The sequence below is a fragment of the Neoarius graeffei genome, chromosome 10, assembly GCF_027579695.1.
Source record: "Neoarius graeffei isolate fNeoGra1 chromosome 10, fNeoGra1.pri, whole genome shotgun sequence".
Taxonomy (NCBI): Eukaryota; Metazoa; Chordata; class Actinopteri; order Siluriformes; family Ariidae; genus Neoarius; species Neoarius graeffei.
Window position 1 is genome coordinate 74,930,448 of NC_083578.1, and position 23,177 is coordinate 74,953,624.

Genomic DNA, 23,177 nt, shown 5'->3' on the forward strand with positions numbered 1-23,177 from the left:
ACACCACCGTGCCGCCCACACGTCATAGCATAAAATACTATTTATCTCATCTCATTATCTCTAGCCGCTTTATCCTGTTTTACAGGGTCGCAGGCAAGCTGGAGCCTATCCCAGCTGACTACGGGCGAAAGGTGGGGTACACCCTGGACAATTCGCCAGGTCATCACAGGGCTGACACATAGACACAGACAACCATTCACACTCACACCTACGCTCAATTTAGAGTCACCAGTTCACCTAACCTGCATGTCTTTGGACTGTGGGGGAAACCGGAGCACCCGGAGAAAACCCACGCAGACATGGGGAGAACATGCAAACTCCACACAGAAAGGCCCTCGCCGGCCACGGGGCTCGAACCCGAACCTTCTTGCTGTGAGGCGATAGCGCTAACCACTACACCACCGTGCCACCCACACGTCATAGTTTATATAGAAATCTATAACAAAATTTGTATGAAAAAATAGAGTGCCTGAGGCTTTTACACAGTACTGTATGACTACAAAATAGCAAAACTTCCAAAATAGTGTACTCCGTTGGGTGATATTATATCATCATCATCATCATCATCACGGTTTTATCCTGCTGTTTAGTTGACGGCCTCTAGGTGGCACTCATGATGTCATTAAAATGACGACGAAGAAGACGTCATGAAAGCGTGTCACTGGAGAATCACTTCCGTTTTCATTGAAACTATAACGACAAATCAGCTACAAGGCGTTAATTTTTCTCAGGTGGGTTAATTTTTTATTTCTCTCAAACCTGCGGCTCATATCTTGTATGTTAGCGTCGGTTTGTAGATATACGGCGTGTCAGGAACTCGTTATAATCTCACTCGCATTTCTCTCAGGATATGCTAAGTTAATTAGCATCACAGTTACCGTTAGCTAGCTGATTCAAGGAACTCAATGGGGGTGAAGTTTTAGTTTTAAATAGAGATGTAGAGGTTAAACAGTTCACTAATGTAAACGCTGTTTACGCACAGTGAGTTATTAAGCAGGTTTGTGGTGTAACTACTGAGTAGACTGATTTCCGGTGGCAGTGAGGTGTATCTGCTACATCCGAAAAGCATGATACAGTGTGGGGGTTAACCCTTTCATGCACATCCTCCAAGCAAACAACATTAAGATTCTTTTAAATGTTTTTAAATTACTTAAACTTGCACGGCATGTTAATTTTGACTAAATATTACTAATATTAAAAAGCAAATGGATTGTCCATGTTCAGAAATGAGTAAAAAGGATAAAATATTGCGTTTTAAATTTAATCATAAGTTGATAGCATATATAGTGGCGGCTACAATTATCGACACCTTAATGATCTTTTGGCCATTGCAAAAGTAGAAGAGACTTTTTTTTTTCAATATAAATTGTGTCTAAATAATTACTCAAACTTCCACTGGGGGGGGGGGAATTGATCCCCCGATTACGTATCCGATCACTTGACACTGGTTCCACAATTATAAACACCTTTGTCCATAATTATCGACATCCTGATGATGATAAAAAAAAAAAAAACGGTATATGGTACAGACCCCTTCGCATGTTTGTAAACAAACCGACCGTTGCCAGGATGCGCGCGCAGCCTGGACTCAAAAACAATGGGCATTATGAGCTGTCAGATTATGCAAAACAATTGTCGTTACAAGATCGAGAATGCTACATAAATAAGTTAACTCTAACAAGTGGACATCGCCTACCGGATCCGTATTTAATTAAAGAGTGGATGGACGATGTTAGTAAGTTTTCCTCCGATACCTGAAGGCAGTCATACTATTTACAAAAAATGTCAAACTCAAAAAAAAAAAAAACAAAAAAAAAAACACCTATTTACAAAAGTAGCCTGCCATCAACATTCTGGTTACAGCAAGACTACAACTTGATTAACAATGGGACATTCATATTCATTTTGTTTTAATCAAATTATACCAGTGATGTGATGGCAATGTGGCTTTAGCTACAACAGCGAATACCAACACTAAACAGCAGTTTGCAGGAGGTAATGGCATGAAAGGAATGATAGTGTAAAGAGTGCAGCCAAGAGAAATCAGAACTGCGTAAAAAGCGAGAGGCAGAGAGCAGAAATGAAACTGAACGGGGCGGGAGCTAGGTTAGAGCAGTCAACGTAAGTTGGCATTTAGAGTGAGGGCACACAATTTTACCTTTCCATCCTTGCTTTAAAATTGTGATTTTCGGCATACACAAATAATGATGGCACAAAATCTGGGCTGCTTGAGTCAAGCGAGACCTCTCCTACAAACAAAATTGCATGCAAAGCTAAGTTAACATGCTAACAATATTCATTACATTGTGTAACTATGACCCAGCTAATCAGACAAACGTTACCAAAGTATTTTGCTACATCAATAAACGAAGACTAGAAAGATTTAATAAATAGCCTGATCTTACCTGTGATGAAGTGGGCGCTGCAAACCCGCGCATTTTTGATAGTGCTTTCATCCCAGTCTACACGTTTGATGGCTTGTAGCCATAGACGTCGGCGATTTTTTTTTTTTTGGAATGGGTGAGATCCTGCTGGAATTCTGTACATTTTAACCCCATCACTGCTACGATTCTGACACCCGACAACACAACAACTAGGCATTTCTTCCAAATATTTCTTCTCGTCTCTACCGTTGCTGAGTCTTTTTTGGGTCCAAGCTGCGCGCGCAATTTCCTCTTGCGTATGAATGACGTTTACTGTGAAGGGGTCTCTTAAGTTAAAGTTTTTATTTAAAATTTGTTTTGCATAGACTTTTAGCACTTTTTTAAATATAATTTTCACTGGGCGGCACGGTGGTGTAGTGGTTAGCGCTGTCGCCTCACAGCAAGAAGGTTCTGGGTTCGAGCCCCGTGGCCGGCGAGGGCCTTTCTGTGTGGAGTTTGCATGTTCTCCCCGTGTCCGCGTGGGTTTCCTCCGGGTGCTCCGGTTTCCCCCACAGTCCAAAGACATGCAGGTTAGGTTAACTGGTGACTCTAAATTGACCGTAGGTGTGAATGTGAGTGTGAATGGTTGTCTGTGTCTGTGTGTCAGCCCTGTGATGACCTGGCGACTTGTCCAGGGTGTACCCCGCCTTTCGCCCGTAGTCAGCTGGGATAGGCTCCAGCTTGCCTGCGACCTTGTAGAACAGGATAAAGCGGCTAGAGATAATGAGAATTTTCACTTTTATGGAAAATTTATTTTATTTATAAAAATTTTTTTGTGCTGTCGCATCTCCTTGATATTTCAGAATTGTGTGCTCAGTAAAATCAGAAACAAAAGTAATTTTACCTGATGATATATAATTTTGTGTATAAAGATTAAAATAGTCTAGAGCAGCCTTTCTCACGTCTGGCTTCGTTAGAGGTGCCATCAAATTATATATTCTAACCTAGAAATAAATAAAATGAATTAAAATTCCAAAAAACGATAGTTACACTAATGCAGATCATTGCTGCCTCATGTATCATCAAAGTTTGTCTCACGGCCCCCTTTCCCATGTCACAACGTCACTGCCGGGGTCAGCGTATGGTCAATGTGACTGCATATATTTTATATGGGGTTGCCTTGAGAATTTGCATACTTTTTTTTTTTTTTTACTTAGTTTTTATTAATCAAAAACAGAAATTAGACAGTCAGCAACCATACAAATACTAAAGAGACAGTAGACAAACACGTAGACCATAAAACAATTTGCATACTTCTGAAGGGTGCCGTGACTGAAAAAAGGTTGAGAAACGCTGGTCTAGAGAGCAAATAAAATCAGGAGAAAGTTTTATAATTATTCGTCAAAGGTGAGGTGAATAATATCTGCGATGAAGTTGAGGTTATTATTTAAATAATATTGGCTGGCTTTTTCAAAGATTTGATCAATATCATGTAGAGCTGTGGTCAAAAAATCGATCCACGATTCGATATCGATTCACGCGAAAAAAACACGATATCGATCCAACAACATGTGAATCGATTTCTTCCAGGTGCCTATAACACTATTTTCTCGAACGCGCAAGGGACTATTTTCTCCAACGCGCAAGGAGCACTATAAAAGCGGGTGCCGGTAAAACGAAACTTATAAAGAAAACAAGAAGATGGCTGAAGCTGCCCGGTTAAAAACACCGCCGGGGATGAAGTCGGATGTGTGGAAACACTTCGGCTTCAAACGGTATGAGGACAGAGACGAACTGGACAAAACGAATGCAGTTTGCAAGTTGTGCCAAATGGAAGTAAAATATCTGGGCAATACCACCAATCTAAAGAAACCATTTATCCAGGCACCACCCCGAGACAGCTAGTGCTAAACCTGACGCGAAGCAGACGGCACTTGAAAATGCATTTGGTGTGAAATTTCCCCCACAGTCTAAGCGTGCTATGAGCCTTACAGAGGGAGTCGGGATCTTTATTTGTAAAGACCTCCGCCCCTACAGCGTAGTCGAAAATGCTGGGTTTAGGCTACTAGTAAAGAGGTTAGAGCCACGCTACGTCTTGCCCAGCCGAAAACATCTAAGCGAGACAGTAATTTCTTGACTGATGAGCTATTTTTTTTTTGTGTGTGTGTTCAGAAACCCAGACCTGGGTATGTTATTTAACTAGAAGAGGGCCACCAAATGTCATAGTTTGTTACACTCTGAGACTTATCAGTCAAACATAATTTCTTGACTGATGAGCTATTTTTTTTGTGGTCAGAAACCCAGACCTGGGTATGTTATTTAACTAAAAGAGGGCCACCAAATGTCATAATTTTGATTTAGACTTCAAATAAAACCTGGATATGTTTCATTCCAAAATAAATAAGCTTTCTTTCAAACTTGAACTCTTGTCTCTCTGTGTGTCCCTCTTACACATACGCAGATACAAGCACAAACAGACATGGAGCTGTTTGTCAATAGGGTCAGTTTTTATTTAAAAGTTTTAAAGTGACAATACAGCAATATGTACATGAATCGATATCGGATCGAATCGTGGATCGAATCGGATCGTGACCTAATGAATCGAAATCGAATCGATCCAGGAAATCCGGATCGATTCCCAGCCCTAATATCATGCTTGCTGAATGGAATATATCAGAGAGACCACGAAAAAGCCATTAGGTAATCGTATGGGGCTGAGTAAAATTAAGGATTAATTTCACGAGTGATTTCGAAGTTGTCATGAGTGAAATTGATCTTTAATTTTACGAGGAACCATACGATTACTTGTTTATAGGGCCAAATTCATACTTCAGAAGCCATTCAAGTTCACAACATTTGTCATTCACGTTTTCTGAACCAATCAGGGCGCAAGACTGTCTTGCACGTTTGAATCGGTTTCTAAAGCATCTTTCATCATGACACGGCGACACGACACAAGGATTTTGAAAGTGGTTTACAAAACTTTATTGGAACTTCTTTACAAAAGCTGATTGCTTATTTTTGCTTGCAGCTTTCAATTGGTTTATCATTTCTTTGTCAAATATAGTGAAACGCGGCATTGCTGAGTCAGCAGAGTCAGCCATTTTGTTGACACAATTTGCTAATTTTTGTAACCGTAACCAATCAACGAACTAGCCAATAGCATTGCAGAAATACGGCCCCATGTTAAGGAAAAAAGCCCTCCTTGATTGACCAATCAGAATTGAGTAATTTGGCCTATGTATTATAATTATTGTTATACATACACATTTGATGGAACAATTATAGATTTTACAAAAAGTTAAGAACTGGGGTGTAACTTACCAATATTGAATGCTGATTCTGATCGAATGCAATTCAATGTTCTGTCAATCCAATGTACAAAGTCAAAGTTCTAACAGTAAAAATGGTACAAGTCCAAACAGCCTGAAAAACAACCCAACTTGTATACAAGCTATATCCAGGTTAACAGTTGAAGTTCAAAGTTAGGTTTAGTCATAGTTAATTGTTACATTGCAGTTGTTCAAAACAAAAGGGCTTTGCTGAGTGAAGTCCACGAGTGACATCCTCCTGTAAAAGTCTCCGTCACTTTTCTTCACCTCCAAGTAGAACTTTGATGATATTTCTGCTATTTCTCTCTTTTCCAGTTTTTCAATGTTCGTTGGTATGTTTTTCTCTTGTAAATACACATGAAGAATATCCAGTGAAGTTTTGGTAGCCTTTTGGGTGTTCAGTGCATCTTTCTCTTTAAATCTTCCGCTTTTAATGAAGCAAACCTCGCCACCATGTTTGTGTACAAACTGTCAGTCACTCACTAGCACGGAAGCTTTACATCTCTGACGTCTCTTTTCCAGTTTTTCGATGTCCGTTGGTATGTTTTTCTCTTGTAAATATGCGTGAAGAATATATAATGAAGTTTTGGTAGCCTTTCAGGTGTTCAGCGCGTCTTTTTCAGTTTATTTATTTAGTGCTTAAACCGAGCACTAAATTAACCCCGTCTTCTCTCTCTCCCGGCCGACAAAGAAATGATTGCGTGCATGCGCAACAGCAAAGTTTTGTCATTGGATCTTGGCATAAGCTCTGATGTGTGACGTTGTGTTGTCTTGACAGCATGCAATATATTATACCAATATTGCATGCTCATTCTCCATTGGGGAGAGTGGTGTAATACATGTAGGATAAGCGATATGATATTGCACGCCATTAATAAACCCACTAGAAGGGAATAAGAATGCACGTTTATATTCCATGGAAAAAGTGGCCTGTATGTATAATAATCGCTGATATTCACTGAGCCTGAGGTGGATAATTGTTTTAGTATAAATACACAGGTGATTTATTTTAAAGTATTTAGAAGATTTTTCAAACTTCAGAAGTGGCATGCAAATGTAATAAAGGCGCGGCACAGACTTGTCACTTATTTACACCGACTCGCATAAAATACTTTGTTTTGAAATCGATAAAATAAATCACAATTCCACCTTACCTTTGAATAGTTTTAGACCAAACTTCGTAGCATCTTTCCTGCTTTTAGGAACAGCATTTTCTTTCATAATTTGTAATTCTTCCACACTTGCGGTGACCAAGCGATTGGCCGCCATTTTGCCGAGCCACTCGAGGTGATTGAGAAATAGTCTGAATTTCTGGACCAATCAGTGCCTGTGATTTCCTATAATCACCTGCTTGTTTATACTAAATTACATTAGTGGTTTGGAGTGAATAAGAGATGATTTACATCTCATCTCATTATCTCTAGCCGCTTTATCCTTCTACAGGGTCGCAGGCAAGCTGGAGCCTATCCCAGCTGACTACGGGCGAAAGGCGGGGTACACCCTGGACAAGTCGCCAGGTCATCACAGGGCTGACACATAGACACAGACAACCATTCACACTCACATTCACACCTACGGTCAATTTAGAGTCACCAGTTAACCTAACCTGCATGTCTTTGGACTGTGGGGGAAACCGGAGCACCCGGAGGAAACCCACGCGGACACGGGGAGAACATGCAAACTCCACACAGAAAGGCCCTCGCCAGCCCCGGGGCTCGAACCCAGGACCTTCTTGCTGTGAGGCGACAGCGCTAACCACTACACCACCGTGCCGCCCATGATTTACATGTTATGCAAAAAAATGATTATTACAATTGTCCAATAGCTATTTGTGTGAATCAGTTGAGAAATAATTATTTAACTTTACTGTGACCAGTAAATGACAAGACTGTAACATCATTTGGCATTGTTTATTGGTCCTCCCAAATTGTTACACACAAACTATAAGCAAGTTCACATTTAACATTTGTCCTCTCGGATTAATCTATTGTTCTGTTCCCTGTTACAATAACTAATGCTATCGGACTACGTGATGTTTTTGCCTTTCACAGTTTACACCATGTCAGGTTAGATGATTACAGTGCTGTATGTTCTTGCTGTGTCTTGGTCAGGAGACTGGCAACACAAGTTTGACCCTGACCAATCATTCACATCCTTGTGTGTCATCGGGGAGGAGGGTCAAGAAATTGTCAATCATGATTATTAAGGAACATGTTGTAGGAGTCGTCAAACTAGGCAAAAAATACAGATAATTCTGACATGCTGGTTTTTGTTTTGTTTTTTTGGTCGAGACATCGTTGGGTGTCCCAGACGCCGCATTGCTGTTCTTTAGTTATGTCAGACTGCAAGGCTTGTTCGTTGTTCCCAAAGTTCATATTCAGGCCTGAGTCTGCTAATTTGTCTGCCACAACAAAATCATGTCCCAGTTGGGCTGAATTCAATTAGATACTGGCATAACAATAAACCGTACTAGATCATGTAGATGTTGATGCTTCAATAATCTTAACAAACCAAATTTAAACAAGCTAAACTTAACCAGCCTCATTGAAGAATGTTAACTGTTGGTCTACTACATTCTTCGAAAAAAAAAAAAGTCCCCCCTTCTATCAAATGTATTATGTGGTGGTAATATCAGCCATTATTATTATTATTATTATTATTATTTTTTTTTAAATGCATGCATCATCTTGTAGCTAATCTTCACATACTGCTTTGTAATATGCTCTTACTTTGAGTGAAACTTCCAGTGTTTTTTAGATTTTGCTCTTTTGACTCCTTTGTTGTTGCAGTCATCGTTTAAAATGCATATCACAGCCAGAAAAGTATTTCTTCCATGGTACTGCAGATGTGTTTGAAATCCAGAGAGTATGATGCACCCTCTTTTTTTTTTTTTTTTTTGGGAATCATTTGCACCTTTAAGGGCCACAAATTGTGTTAAAGTTGACATGACGACTTATTTAAGCACATTACAAATGAAAACAGTTGGGGTGTGTGTGCTCGTTCTTGAAAATTACTTTTATGGAATTTGACCTGAAAACAGTTTTGTGCTCTGTGGTGCTTTAGTAGCAGAGCTGCTGCTGCCCTCAGAAGCGTCACTGTTTTATAACATTTTAGCTAGAAATATACATGTTTTGCTCTTATATTATACACTTCATAAAAATCCACATTGATAATCATCACAGTCGATGTTTTTCTGGTTTGTTCTTTTCCTTAGAGCACTTCGTTTGGAGGTGAGCGCTCATCAGAAGATGATTGACGTTAAAGCCTGGGCGGAGTATGTGGTGGAGTGGGCTGCCAAAGACCCCTACGGCTTCCTCACAACAGTCATCCTGGCCTTGACCCCGCTTTTCATCGCCAGCGCTCTGCTCTCCTGGAAACTTGCGAAGATGATCGAGGCCAGGGATCGCGAGCAGAAAAGGAAGCAGAAGCGACAGGAGAACATAGCGAAAGCCAAGAGAGCCAAAAAGGACTGAATTGAAACGGCTAAGGGATGCAGAGAGATTAATGCATATGTTCCTGTGTTTTAAAAACAAAAAAAAAACCCTCGTAGCTGTGCAAAACCCAGAGCAGCTCCTGCAGGGGCTTTGGGTGAAACGGGGCTTCGAGGCGGCCTTATCGCTCACCATGAGAGTGCACGTCATGCGGGCTGATTAATTGAGATCACTTTTGCAGAACTGCAGTGTTTTGGTTTTTTTTTTTCTGGAAAATTCACTGCTGTAACACAATTGCAGCACTCGGCATTCCAATACTTTTTTTAACGTTGACCTTTTCCAATACCATCCACTAAAGTTTTTATTATTATTATTAAAAAGAGCTCTTAACAGCCTGAATTGTCTTAATGTTTGTCCAGTCCATGTGGCTGTGCTTTAAGAATTGTGATAGTATTTTACTGATATTGTCTAAAGATTCAGAATGACAATCTCAAATTTGGGCAAATAACACAACTGCAAAATACACATCACAATTTATTTATTAAATACTGTTTAAATAAGGTCCACATACATTAGACAGATGGAAAAAGCTCAAGGGGTTGGTGTTAAAGGAAACCTTCACTCTGAAACACATTACATGTGTATATTGAATTATTTGTGATGAGTTTAATGGTGTTGGTTGGTGCTGTCATTGTTCTTTGCATGAGGTTTTGGGTTATGATGTCACAGATTTTACTTAGGTTTTCCTGTTTACTCCTAGAAACAAAAGAGCAAGAGTGTGTTTTTTTTTCTATTCGTTATTTTCTCACAACGTTCACTATTAGATTAGTGCGAAAAATACATCGTAGTGGAGACAGCAAACATTGAACTCTGAGTTCCAGCAGAGATGCGTGACGAACACGATGGCGTTGATGGTGGTACTAGAATGAAAGTTGAAGCTGATCTGTTTTGAGCAGAGTGTACAGAGGAAGAGATGAGAGAGCTGGAAACTAAAGTGCTGCTGCATTGTTCTCTTGAGGAAAAGACAAATTCCCACTTGCACCACTGACAGCAAGTAGTCAAATGGCATTATTGGCAAGTGATCAAAACCTCAATAACAAGTTTAAATACAAAAGTTTGTTGTAAAATAATGCGGGATGAAATTGATCTTTTGTTAAGTATAAAGATTAAGGATCTTTTAGGGTGGATCCCCCCCCCCCCCCGTGTTCAGGCACCAAATCCATCTTCAAGACAAATCTGATGAGGCAGTCAGATACATGTAACATGAATGATAATGTGTCCTCAAAACCAGTGTAGAGCAAACTAGATAGAACTCGATGCCTCCGCCTGGTAGACTACACGCCTTATTAAGTTGTGATTTGGGGATGGACATTTGACCTCACAGTAATCTTGACCTGTGACCTTTTAACCTCAAAATCTAATCAGTTAATGTTTGTCTCCAAATGCACAAATGGTGAAAGTTTGGTGAAATTCCTTTCATTTGCCTTGGACATAGTGTTCACAAGGTTTTCGGACGGACATTTGACCTCACAGTGACCTTGACCTTAGACCTTTTGATCTCAAAATCTACTCATTTCATCTTTGTCCCGAAGTGCACAAATGGTGAAAGTTTGGTGAATTTCCTTCATTAGCCTTTGAGATATGGCGTTCACAAGGTTTGGGGATGGACATTTGACCTCACAGTAATCTTGACCTGTGACCTTTTAACCTTAAAATCTAATCAGTTCATGTTTGTCCCAAAGCGCACACATGGTGAAAGTTTGGTGAAATTCCTTTCATTAGCCTTTGAGATATCGTGTTCACAAGGTTTCGGGACAGCCGGACAACCCGAAAACATAATGCCTCCTGCACCTTAAGGTGGCGGAGGCATAAAAAAAAAAAAAAAAATAGCGTTTGGGCCTCATTTGTAAAGTGTTTCATGTATAAACGCCTGCCAATGGGTTGTTTCACAATCATGTTTTTTTTTAACAACAACTGACTCCTGCAACTAGGTTCAGGATAAGCATAAACTGGAGTTTCTTATACTTTATTTTACAGGAACACACCATGGGTGGGTTTCCAAAAGCCTCTTAACACTAAGAGCATCTTTAACTAGGAGGGAGAGAGAGAGAGAGAGTGTTCATTGTGCTGCTCGGTATACCATTCAACGATGATCTTTGTGCTGCGATGCTTTTGGGAAACTCAGGCCAGAGTCCTACCTACAGCAGTACTGTCTCTTGTAATTTCTTATACGTTTGTAAGAGTCAATTGCGGGCTCGGTTTTGTCCTTGTGGTCATTTCATTTAATTCTACTTTAATTATTATACTCAGATTTTACTGGTTAAATTCAGAATTGCTTTTTTTTTTTTTAGCACTAACTAGGTTTTACTTCGCGATGTACAGTATACTTTCATTCACAATAGAAAGATATTTAAGTGGAAGTTACACTTTGTGCCTCCGACAGGATCCTTTGTCCGTTAAAAATGTCCTCTCTGGAAAACAGATCATATGAAGAGGTTAGAAATGATTTTTAAAGAAAATGTCTCTCTTTTGAAGCAGAATACTGTTGTTGCACAGTAAAAAAAAAAAACAACAACACAGGACTTGAAACAGATGTGAGACACATTTGCAGCAGAGCTTCACATGTGGTTGAAATGTTTGTCAGAAAGTGTTCTCTCTGGAAAACCACAAGGGCTGTAATCACCACTTCAGTTATTATTACAGTTACCACCCTGTACAAATATCGCTGTATAGTAACTTGAAAATTTGTACTTAATCACATCTATTCCAACAGTTTTTCCACTTTGTATACGTTACTCTTGTGGACTATAAGAGCGGGTCAATTTTAGAAATGCACTACATGCTGTCTTCTCACTACGAGTAACACGCCCAGTATATGACCTGTAGCTCTGAAATTATGTGCCGTTCATTTACATCTCAGTAAAGTAATACCCGATTGTAAAACAGAACCTAATGCATAAATGTAAAAAAGCAGCCAAGACTAGGTTCACTATCTTTCACAAGCACACAGATGCACAAAATAACATTACCTGAGCAAATGAATTCAGAATTGTATTTGGAAAAAAACAAAAAACAAATGTAACAAAAGTATGAGAGAAATTTGTGCATAGAAGACATAAGTTAAAGTTTCCAATCAACCATTAAAGAACTACATTTTGCACTAGGTTTATTTAGATATGAAAACGGAAACATTTTCACCCATTCAGTGAAGCTCTCAATTGCAGTAAAAAGCAGGACATTCACGGTCACACTTCATTCTTTCACAGCTGCCCTTTGAAAGTCCGGGACTTGACTGACGACACCCTTTTAGACAGTTTTATTTTTTCGGAGGAGCCCAGGATCCGGGCTGGAACGTGTTTGCAGTGCTGACAGGCTCCTCACTGATTTCTGACTGCCCAAACTGTGTAGCAGCAGCATGACCTTTGACCTGAGTCTGCATCGGCTGTGCAACCAGTCCCTCTGCATACTCTCTGGCTTGCAGTTCTCTGTCTTTCTCTTCAGCCTCCTGCGCTTTGATTTTGATTTGTTCTCTGTAATGTTCATTCTTTAGCAACTCCTACACAGAAGAAACAAGTCAGATCAAATGTGTTGGTTTAGTAGAAGTTATACAGGTTTATACCAGTGTGTAAAAAAGTGCGAAAGGAGCTCAGTAAAAGGGGGTTTTGAACAGGTCAAAATTTAACTGAATACCTCAACAGTAGGAGGATCCTTGCGTCGTCCTCTAATCCAAGCTGCAGAAAAGGAGCAAAAAAAAAAAAAAATACCACCACATTTTATATACCATAAATACAGTTACTTTTTTGTCAGAGCATTACCACTTAGCTAAAGAATCATTTACTATCATTGTCCTAGATGAGAGTTATAATTTTATACAAGGGTAAGTCAAATGAAAAGGTTTTTATTTTGCATTGTTTAAAGGTGGAGTACGAGATTTTGGAATAACGGTTCCCGCAAGCCATATTTTGAAAAGAAACACGCCCGCCCTCGCCATGCTCCCACCCCCCGCGTCTCCACCCCTCCTCCCCCCTATAAAGCCTGAGAAAATCAGCCTTTATAATGGGTGTCTATCGCGTTACACACCAGTGGAGCAGAGTGTAGAGAGCTTGGAAAAATAGCTCAAACTTTCTCATTTAAACTGTGTTTTCAACCCCAATTTTCACTCCACACACAATTTTCTCAAAAGTAGTAGCCACACTTGTCCTGCTTCACACAATGTGTCTACCTACACGATAGGGCTTGCAGTTTTTGAATGAGAAGCCTGAAAGTGAAGAGAGGACAGCTGCGCAGCCACATAGACTGCCATTATAAACTTGGCAGAAAGGTCACTCGTTTTTAACTCGCTCTAGTGACCTCATTTTTTACACTACAGGCAAAAAAATTACATCAGTGTGTTCAAGATCCTTGTGGCGCTCACTGTGAAAGCATTTTGTGAATATCTCCTTCCGTTTTCGTGTAAATCCCTGTTGTTTGGTGGGAGCGCACTGAGAAAATCCTGCGCTCTGTGTGACACTCTGCTCTCTCTCTCTCTCACACACACACACACACGGGACGGGCTCCTCGCGGGCTTCAGTCTGATTGACGTGTCAGTATCCAATCATTTTGAGGTGGTACCTCGATATGATTGGATGGCGTTTTTCCTTTATTTTACACTGTAGACTGGATTAATATCAGTCTACCATTTTCAAGCAATTTTCAAGCAATATGGTAAAAAATACTCCTGAAAAAAATCTCATACCCCACCTTTAATGCAAGTAGGTATGACGACAAAAAAAAGTATCATTTTTCTACATAATCTACATTTCGTACAATACAAGTGTTCCAGTACTTGTCCGGATTCCTCCAGAAAAAATGTATAGTAATTGCGTGTTTAGCCATTGAATTTAAAGTTTTCATTTGACCAACCTCAACTACACCATTAGATGCTGAAATATTTTCACGTTACCATCCCATTCAGAGGGAATGCTTCCTTCCAGGTACTCAAACTCTGTTGGATTGGACGCCTCCACAAACCGCCGAGCCCGAACAACCCGGCCTGATATTATTCAGGAAAAACAGAACACGCATGATTAGAGTAGGGAAAAAAATAACACAATGACCCACACGACATGTCTACATAATCATGTTATGGCATCTATATTCATCGGCTGTACTACTATACATATATAGTTATGCTGTCAGTTAGTTTTGCCGGAGTCCCTGCTTGTGCTCAGTGCAAAATGTATACTGTTCCTACTCATCAGGTGACATTGGGCATACCTAACAACCTGTGTTTTCTCTCTCTTCCCCCCCCGTCCCTCCGAGTTACATGTCAATCCTGAGATCGAGATGCTGACCTCCTCTGACCTGCCTGATCCATCCTGATGCCCCATGTCTGGCTGGAGTCTCATCACATCGCTCCTGTGGAGGACGGCCCCATATGGACAACTGAAAGTCACACTTGGAAGACGCTCTGAACTCTTACAGTAATGCTTTTATGGCTGAGGACTACAGTTGACTGGCTAACTTTAAGACTGCAGTTGTCATGAACAGTTTTGCACTCAAGTTTCCATCAATGAAGAGTTTATAACATCAACGAAACAGACCATGTTAAAACTGTTAAAAATTTTATAATCACATTGTCTGTTATCACCCAAATAAAAATGGGTTCCCCTCGAGGTTTCTTCCTCATGTCGTCTTCGGGAGTTTTTCCTTGCCACCGTTGCCACAGGCTTGCTCATTGGGGATAAATTAGGGATAAAATTAACTTGTGTTTAAAGTCATTAAAATTCTGTAAAGCTGCTTTGCGACAATGTCTATTGTTAAAAGCGTTATAAAAATAAACTTGACTTGATTATACTCAAGTACTACTATATACCTCGCATTCTCTTGCTGTTGTGGATGGTTCCACATGGACACCCTAAAGATTTGCACTAAATATTTATGCCCAAATTTCACACGTTCTCCATCGCATTTTATCTGGATTCTCTAGATCCGTTCCCAAGAACTGCTGCTGTAATCATAAAGACATTCCTGTGCTCATCCCAGGATTCTAATCACAATATTTTCATGGTGAGTATTCTTTCAGCAGGCTTAGAGTTGAGTAAATACTACATCCTAATTGTGTAAGAAGAATGATTTATAAACTCAAAATCTGAGAGTCTGGTTCCTCTCATAGTCAGGGGGCATATGTAACCTACTTTGCAAAATTTGCCAAGTCTGGTTTCTCAGTATTAACCCTTTATTTACATCCCAAACACATTATTTTTACTTGTTGAAATGTCGGCAATCACCATTTTCACAAAAAAAAAAAGGAAATGCTAAATATTGCATGTAAAAATGTAAAAAAAAAAACCCAACATATATCTGTATCACTTAAATCCATTATAACATCTGTATTTTTTTTAAATTACCCATTTACTAACTTTGTGAATAAAAATCATATATTTACACGATATTATCAAGTTTAAAACGAGACATTTAAGTATATAGAAAACATAAAAAAGCCAGAAATATTTTACACTATTGCTACAGAACTTGAGAATATTTATAGCGTATCTACATTCCAGAACTCAGCTCACAATCTCTCATTTCAGAAATTTCTGTGATGCATTTATTACTAAGCTGCTAGCAGTTTTTTTTTAAATGTCCAAACTACATCAAGAAGTAACACTTTGCCTTAGGATTCAAACACAAAACACGAAGATAAAAGCAGTTATTGGGAACACATATGACCAGAACAGCCACTGGACTATTTTCAGAAGTAAACAATGTCATTTTCACAACTAGACAACGTCAGTTTCCTCTGTATCTGCTGGACTGTCTGTTGTTCTGTTTTGGCATGCATCACCACATCCATTTTCTAAGAGCACGCATATTAAGCTACCTTCAAATGTATCCAGATGTTTATGATGCAATGAACTCTTCATCATTTGATAGTCCATATTAATGAATAAGTAAAAAATGAATCTTCTTCTTCTTCTTTTGGCTGCTCCCAATTAGGGGTCGCCACAGCGGATCTTTCGTCTCCATTGCTCCCTGTCTTCTGCATCCTTCTCTACCACACCTGCCACTTTCATGTCCTCTCTCACCACATCCATGTATCTCCTCTTTGGCCTTCCTCGTTTTCGTGTGCCTGGCAGCTCCATCCTCAACATTCTCCTTCCAACATGCTCTGCATCTCTTCTCAGGATATGCCCATACCAGTGGTTGCGTTAGACTTTTTCTTTGTCCGTCATTTTGACGGACAGGGTCGTAAAAATTCCGTCATTGTCCATTATTATCTGTCATTTTATTTTAACTTTTAAATGACAATGTATATAGGCTATAAATGCTATATATTTAATAACTTGTGTTTTCATGGACTCATTTTCATTTAAAAATTAATTCACAGAACAAGCTTGTATTATTTAATCATGTATTTATGATGCAAAAAGATGAACAGAGATTCTGACGTTCGGTCACTTGTGAACCCATTTTCCCTCCGCTAAAAACATTGCGGCTGTTGTGCCTTAACGGGCATATGAACAATGTTATTTTACAACGTAGCAAGACAACTGCAGTTAAAATATGAACAGTCCACTACAACGATTTAAGTGACAATCTAATGGCCCTTTTCCACTACCCTTTTTCAGCTCACTTCAGCTCGCTTCAGCTCACTTCAGCCCGACACGGCTCGCGTTTCGACTACCAAAAACCAGCACGACTCAGCTCGCTTCAGCCCTGCTTAGCCCCTAAAACTCGCACCGTTTTGGAGTGGGGCTGAAGCGAGCCAAACCGTGCCGAGTGAGGTTGGGGGCGTGAGCAGACACTCCCCTGTGCACTGATTGGTGAGGAGGAGTGTCCTCACATGCCCACACACGCCCCGCGAGCGCGCTGGGATCTGTAAACACCGCAAACCCGGAAGAATAATAATTACGAGAATTTCTGAAGCCTTATGCGCCTCGCCTCATCTATACGCTCTTGCCAGTATCTGTCCGCGTTGTCGGTGACAACAAGCCACAGCACCAAGACCAGCAACACTAACGACTCCATGTCCTCCATGTTTATTGTTTACTATTCGGGTCGTGAGACTACCGCTTAAAAGCTCACTGAATCAGTGACATACAGAGCATCGTGGACGAGTTCGCGGAGCGCAAGGCTCGTCGTATGCCCTTCAAATAATGCGCGCAGTAGGCTATTGATGTTTTATTATGAGCCATGTACAGTATGTCACCTAATGTTTTTTTGTTTCTGAGTTACATGTTCGTTTGAAGGACTTAATGTACAAAATAACATAGTTGCACCCCGTAGTGCTGAAATTGGTAAACACAGTGCATTCAGTGAGGTTTGCACCGCCCTCCTTTTATTTCTGACTCTTCCTGTCACCGTTGCAACCTCTGAGCGCTCATTCGTATGCCCTTCAAATAATGTGCGCAGTATCGGCTATTGATGTTTTATTATGAGCCATGTACAGTATCCTAATGTTTTTTGTTTCTGAGTTACATGTTCGTTTGAAGGACTTGATGTACTAAATAACATAGTTGCACCCGGTAGTGTTGAAATTGGTAAACACCGCAGTTGCGGACATTTTGTAGCCTAAAATGATGTTATGATAAGCTTTAATAAAGGGCCCGGTCATTTGCCCCGCCCCCGGCCCGGCTCTGACTTGTTCCGCCACTGTCACTGATGTCACTGTTTGCGCTGCTTAACGACATCACGTGACGTCCACCCACTTTCGCTAACTCCACCCAATGTGTCCACCCACTTCCAGCCAGCACAGTTCAGCGCGGTTGTAGTCGAAATGCAACTCCAACAGCCCCGCTCAGCTCGACTCAGCACGGCACGGCTCAGCCGCGTTTGTAGTGGAAAAGCGGCATAATTTGACCTGTTTGCGTGAGCTCAAACCTTCCTTCTGGCCCGCATGGATTTAAATTGGGAGCTCGCTTGTGCATAATCAAAGTCGTCAATGGAGACTGCTGCCGAGGCAATTGTCATTAAATTTTGCGTCTTTGCCTCGGACAGACGACTTCTCATTGATGTTTTAATTTTATTCTGAAGGCTGAACCCGCGCTCTGCTGCGACACTGGAGACTGGAATAACCAGCGCCACTTCAGCCAAAGTTCTGAAGTCGGGAAACATTTCTCCCAGGGAAGTGATCAGAAGCCGGCAAGAGCCTCTGAAAGTTGGATTTCCCGACCCTGCTAGTACTCTCTTCATAGGGAGGAAATCCTGCAGCATGCGGTCTTTCTGCACCAGTGGTGCAGCTGCACCCCGCGGAGCCTGGAACCTGACACGGAAGATCTTAAATAAAACGAAGTTATGTTTAAATGTTAGTTTGTCTACCTGTGCTCTCATTAAAATGATAGTTTAGGGCAATTCCATGTAAATGTCAACCTCACCATGCAAAAATAAAGCAACATGTAATACATCAAAACCACTCCCAGAGATATCACCTAGGCCTGTATTTTACAGATGTGAACAAGCTGAACCAATTTGTAACCAACCTAATATGTCACTGTCAGTCTTTCTTTCTTATAATGTAAAACCCAAGCTAAAATCAACTTTGATCATGTACAATTCTATATTATTGCCACAGAAATGTATGCTAAAATCCACAAAACAGCAAAACAATAGCCATCCTAAATATTATTTAAGAACTTTGATAGTTTTAGCTGATATTTAGAGAGTTTTTCAAAGGGTTATGGTGGTTAAATTGCTGATTTTCTAAACATATGCCATGTCTATTTCAGACGCGTCACATCCATAACGGAATTTCGTCACATCCATAACGCTGACTTTTCCTTCCGAAACTCTGCATGAAATACAAAATATTTTAAACAAAGATTTTTTAATATTCACCTTGGACCCCTCTATCAAACGGATATCTCCATTTCGACATTAGGTTTACGATTTCACAGAGTTTGATAAAAATGTACAGTCACCCAAGAAAAGTGATACTTTTTCTGTCACATCCATAACGCATCTTTTATTGGCATTTTCTGGCATGCCCTAGATGTACTATGGGAATTGTTCTTGTTCTATCACTTCTCCAGTATGGTACAGCCTTAAAATATGCAACACCTGTTTAAATACTGGGAGACAATAAAACATGCACTGGGTCATTTGTTGCCATTTTGAGTTCAAGTGTCACGTCCATAACACTGGAATTGCTCTTTAGCAGATATTCGAGCAATGATGTTCCTAAGCTTGCTGGGGAAGAATACAATAAATCGACATTTGTTTCATTTTAAAAACAAGAAAACAACTAGCCTAAATGAGCGCTATTGCATTAAGACATACAGGCAGGGAAACGACACAAACAACCCAATGCATCTCTTTTTTTAATAGCAAAAATGACGTGTCTTCTGCAGAGAAGGGAAACATTAATGCATCTCACTGTGCTAGTGGTTAGAAAAGTCAGGAGTGCGGTCAGGAGCGCGATGGGGGGGAACAGCCTTGCGCAGTGGCTACAATGTATACATGAGTAGCCTATGCACTGAACATCAAGACGCCGCAACGTCGGCTCAGATTGAAAGCGACGGCAGTGAAGACTATGTCTACTGTATGTAAGAAAACTCTGCCACAACTTGCCAATCATTTCAATTGTGTGTTTCATTATGTGTTATTATTAGGCTATTATTGTTATTGGTAATGGTAACGGTAAACATCCGTCAAAATGACCGACGGCCTTCAGATTTTTCCGTCATAGCTAAAAAAAAAATCCGTCAACGACGGACAATTGTCGGTTAACGCGACCTACGGCCCATACCATCTCAGTCTCATCTCTCTTAGCTTAATTCCCAAGCTCTCCACATGTGCTGTCCCTCTGATGTGCTCGTTCCTTATCCTGTCCAACCTCCCATCGCAAACCTTAACATCCTCAACTCCGCCACCTCCAACTTTGCCTCCTGTCTCTTCGTTAAGGGTACGGTCTCCAATCCATACATCACAGCTGGTCTCACTACTGTCTTATACATCTTACCTTTCACTTTTGCTGGGACTTTCCTATCACAAATGACTCCCGAAATCCTTCTCCAACTGCTCCACCCTGCCTGCACTCTCTTTCTCCCCTCACTATCGCAGCCCCCATTTTCCTGCACAGTTGACCCCAGGTACCTGAATTCACCAACTTTCTTTACGCCTACTCCTTGCATCTTCACTACACTCTCATCCCCATTCTCATTGATGCACATGTATTCTGTTTTGCTACTGCTCACCTTCATTCCTCTTCGTTCCAATGCATCCCTCCATCTCTCCAAGCCCAACTCAACCTCCTTTCTACTCTCACCACATATCACAATATCATCCGCAAACATCATGTTCCATGGTGACTCTTGCCTCACTTCGTCCGTCAAGCTATCCATCACTATGGCAAACAAGAAAGGACTCAAAGCAGATCCTTGATGAAGTCCCACCTTCACCTTGAACCATTCAGTCATTCCAACTGCACACCTCACTGCTGTTTCACTGTTCTCATACATGTCTTGCACCACTCTAATATACTTCTCATTCACTCCACACTTTCTCATACAATACCATAACTCATCTCTCGGCAATCTATTGTATGCCTTCTCCAGGTCTACAAACGCACGATATAGCTTTCTCTGGCCTTCTCCCCAAATTCTGAATAGCATATTCACATCAAAGATTTAGTTTTATCTGTATTATTTCTTTCATCATTTTATTTCAAATTAAAACCAACACCATTCAAAACCGTATAGTTTATTGACTGAGTCTATTTAGTGGGGTACCCCCACAGTACCCAGTTTCTGAGACAGACCCATATAATAATTGCATATTAATGATGTCATACTTTTATACCAATTTCAGGGCTCTTTTTATGTGCAAAGTTCCCCTGCATAATTAACTATGAAACAGCAGCCTACAAACATTACAACAAGTCCAGATTTATGAATTTATATCTGAACTTGTATATTATTACCAAAAACAAGACTTAGTAGCCTCCAAATATAAACAAATACCGCCTGACTATCAAGGTTTCTTCCTCATGTTGAGAGAGTTTCCTCTGTCATACTCATTAGGGATCTAAATCCACATCTGGATTTCTGTAAAGCTGCTTTGGAGCCAATGTTTGTTGGTTTACACTACCGTTCAAAAGTTTGAGGTCACCCAGACAATTTTGTGTTTTCTATGAAAAGTCACACTTTTATTTACCACCATAAGTTGTAAAATGAATAGAAAATATAGTCAAGACATTTTTCTGGCCATTTTGAGCATTTAATCGACCCCACAAATGTGATGCTCCAGAAACTCAATCTGCTCAAAGGAAGGTCAGTTTTATAGCTTCTCTAAAGAGCTCAACTGTTTTCAGCTGTGCTAACATGATTGTACAAGGGTTTTCTAATCATCCATTAGCCTTCTGAGGCAATGAGCAAACACATTGTACCATTAGAACACTGGAGTGAGAGTTGCTGGAAATGGGCCTCTATACACCTATGGAGATATTGCACCAAAAACCAGACATTTGCAGCCAGAATAGTCATTTACCACATTAGCAATGTATAGAGTGGATTTCTGATTAGTTTAAAGTGATCTTCATTGAAAAGAACAGTACTTTTCTTTCAAAAATAAGGACATTTCAAAGTGACCCTAAACGTTTGAACGGTAGTGTACACTGTATGTAATCCAATATAGTACTGATTCACTCAAATGTCAAGGACAACAATCTATTCCTGTTAAGACTATCACATACAAATTCTCACAGGAAGCTTTAATAACTATGTTTAAATGTGTTTAATCCTATTAGCACACACTTGGAGGTTTGGAGAAGCTAGGTCGAAGCTTCTAAATGTAGCTGAAGTGACGCTTGACTTTAGCTCACCTGTCCATGTCTTCTGCTCGGGTATATAGTAATATTTATTTCCTAAATGATCTGTCCCGACATGTTCTTTCATTACACCAAAAGTCCTCCTTAATAGAGACGCAAAACGACTCATTATAAGCGATAACGTATTAATATTGAACTCTCTCTCTCTCGCACATGCGCAGCAGCTATCATGAAGGATTTGAGCATCGTTAATACTAGGAGTCGATTCACCGATTGTGAACTGAGAGTCGATTCCAAAGCTTTGTAATGTTTTCTTTACATTTACACCCAAACTGGATTAAACCATTGTCGCCAAAAAAAGACGCGTTTTGTATCCACGTTTAATCCACGTTAACTTCAAGATAGCATTAGCTTTCTAATTTACATGTTGAAAAATATTCAAATGGCAGGACAGTCATAATTGTCGATGATAATTTTGCAATATGTGCTTCATTAATATTGCACTGTTTATTTTAATTACTTTTTTATATGTTATTTATTTTATTCATCGCTTCACTTTGGAATCGAGATTAGAATCGACTCTTCGAATCGACTCCACGAACACCTCAAATATGAACTGTATTCGACTCCAAAAACTCCTTGAACCGAACAAGCCTGAGAATCTCAAGCAGCAAAAGAAGACGTTACGTGATTGGCGCTTTGAATCGCGTTAACCAATCATAGCTCGTTTTCTACACTGAGCTCGATATAAAATCTGGAGAGCTCAAAGACGAGCCATCTGGACGCCATATTACCACTCCCATCGCGTGTATTTGGCTTATGAGTTAAACCGTGGTATCCGATTAAATTTGCCCTAAGAAAAGTATCTCCTGACTTTTTCCCCCTTTCATTACCTCGTCTTATTTTCTCAATTTTACCCCATTCCTTTCTTTTTCAGTTCAGTCTCTGATCATTTTTTGAATGGCTCGTTTTTACAACTATAATTATTTTTACAGAGATTATTTCAGTTTTTCTCTTATACAGTGTACTTTTCTCTTTCATATATTTCTTTTTCCTTATATATAAGGAAGAAATATATGAAAGAGAAAGGATATATATATATATATATATATATATATATATATATATATATATATTACACACACGGCATGGTGGTGTAGTGGTTAGCACTATCACCTCACAGCAAGAAGGTCCTGAGTTCGAGCCCTGTGGCCGGCGAGGGCCTTTCTGTGTGGAGTTTGCATGCTCTCCCCGTGTCTGCGTGGGTTTCTTCCAGGTGCTCCGGTTTCCCCCACAGTCCAAAAGA

General features: G+C 40.1%; 2 protein-coding genes across 2 annotated transcripts; one reads left to right on the top strand and one right to left on the bottom strand.

The window, feature by feature from the left end:
• Positions 1 to 637: 637 nt before the first annotated feature.
• smim15 (small integral membrane protein 15) lies at positions 638 to 9,525 on the top strand. Its single transcript, XM_060932301.1, has 2 exons — positions 638 to 731; positions 8,910 to 9,525. Exon 2 carries the CDS (start codon positions 8,944 to 8,946, stop codon positions 9,166 to 9,168), a length of 225 nt encoding a protein of 74 aa, XP_060788284.1. The 5' UTR covers positions 638 to 731; positions 8,910 to 8,943; the 3' UTR covers positions 9,169 to 9,525.
• ndufaf2 (NADH:ubiquinone oxidoreductase complex assembly factor 2) lies at positions 9,217 to 22,105 on the bottom strand. Its single transcript, XM_060932300.1, has 4 exons — positions 21,926 to 22,105; positions 14,069 to 14,158; positions 12,817 to 12,857; positions 9,217 to 12,682 (listed from the first exon to the last, which is right to left on the bottom strand). The coding sequence occupies exons 1-4, from the start codon at positions 22,038 to 22,040 to the stop codon at positions 12,443 to 12,445; spliced, it is 486 nt and encodes a 161-aa protein (XP_060788283.1). The 5' UTR covers positions 22,041 to 22,105; the 3' UTR covers positions 9,217 to 12,442.
• Positions 22,106 to 23,177: the final 1,072 nt, after the last annotated feature.

What these genes read in the sequence shown, in the direction of transcription:
- ndufaf2 (XM_060932300.1), bottom strand. Translation starts at nt 22,040, where the DNA reads ATGAGTCGTTTTGCGTCTCTATTAAGGAGGACTTTTGGTGTAATGAAA. An exon ending in CGAGCAGAAGACATGGACAG is followed by an intron (nt 14,159 to 21,925) that starts GTGAGCTAAAGT and finishes GAATAATATCAG; the next exon opens with GCCGGGTTGTTCGGGCTCGG. An exon ending in AGGATCCTCCTACTGTTGAG is followed by an intron (nt 12,683 to 12,816) that starts GTATTCAGTTAA and finishes TCTTCTGTGTAG; the next exon opens with GAGTTGCTAAAGAATGAACA.
- smim15 (XM_060932301.1), top strand. Translation starts at nt 8,944, where the DNA reads ATGATTGACGTTAAAGCCTGGGCGGAGTATGTGGTGGAGTGGGCTGCC.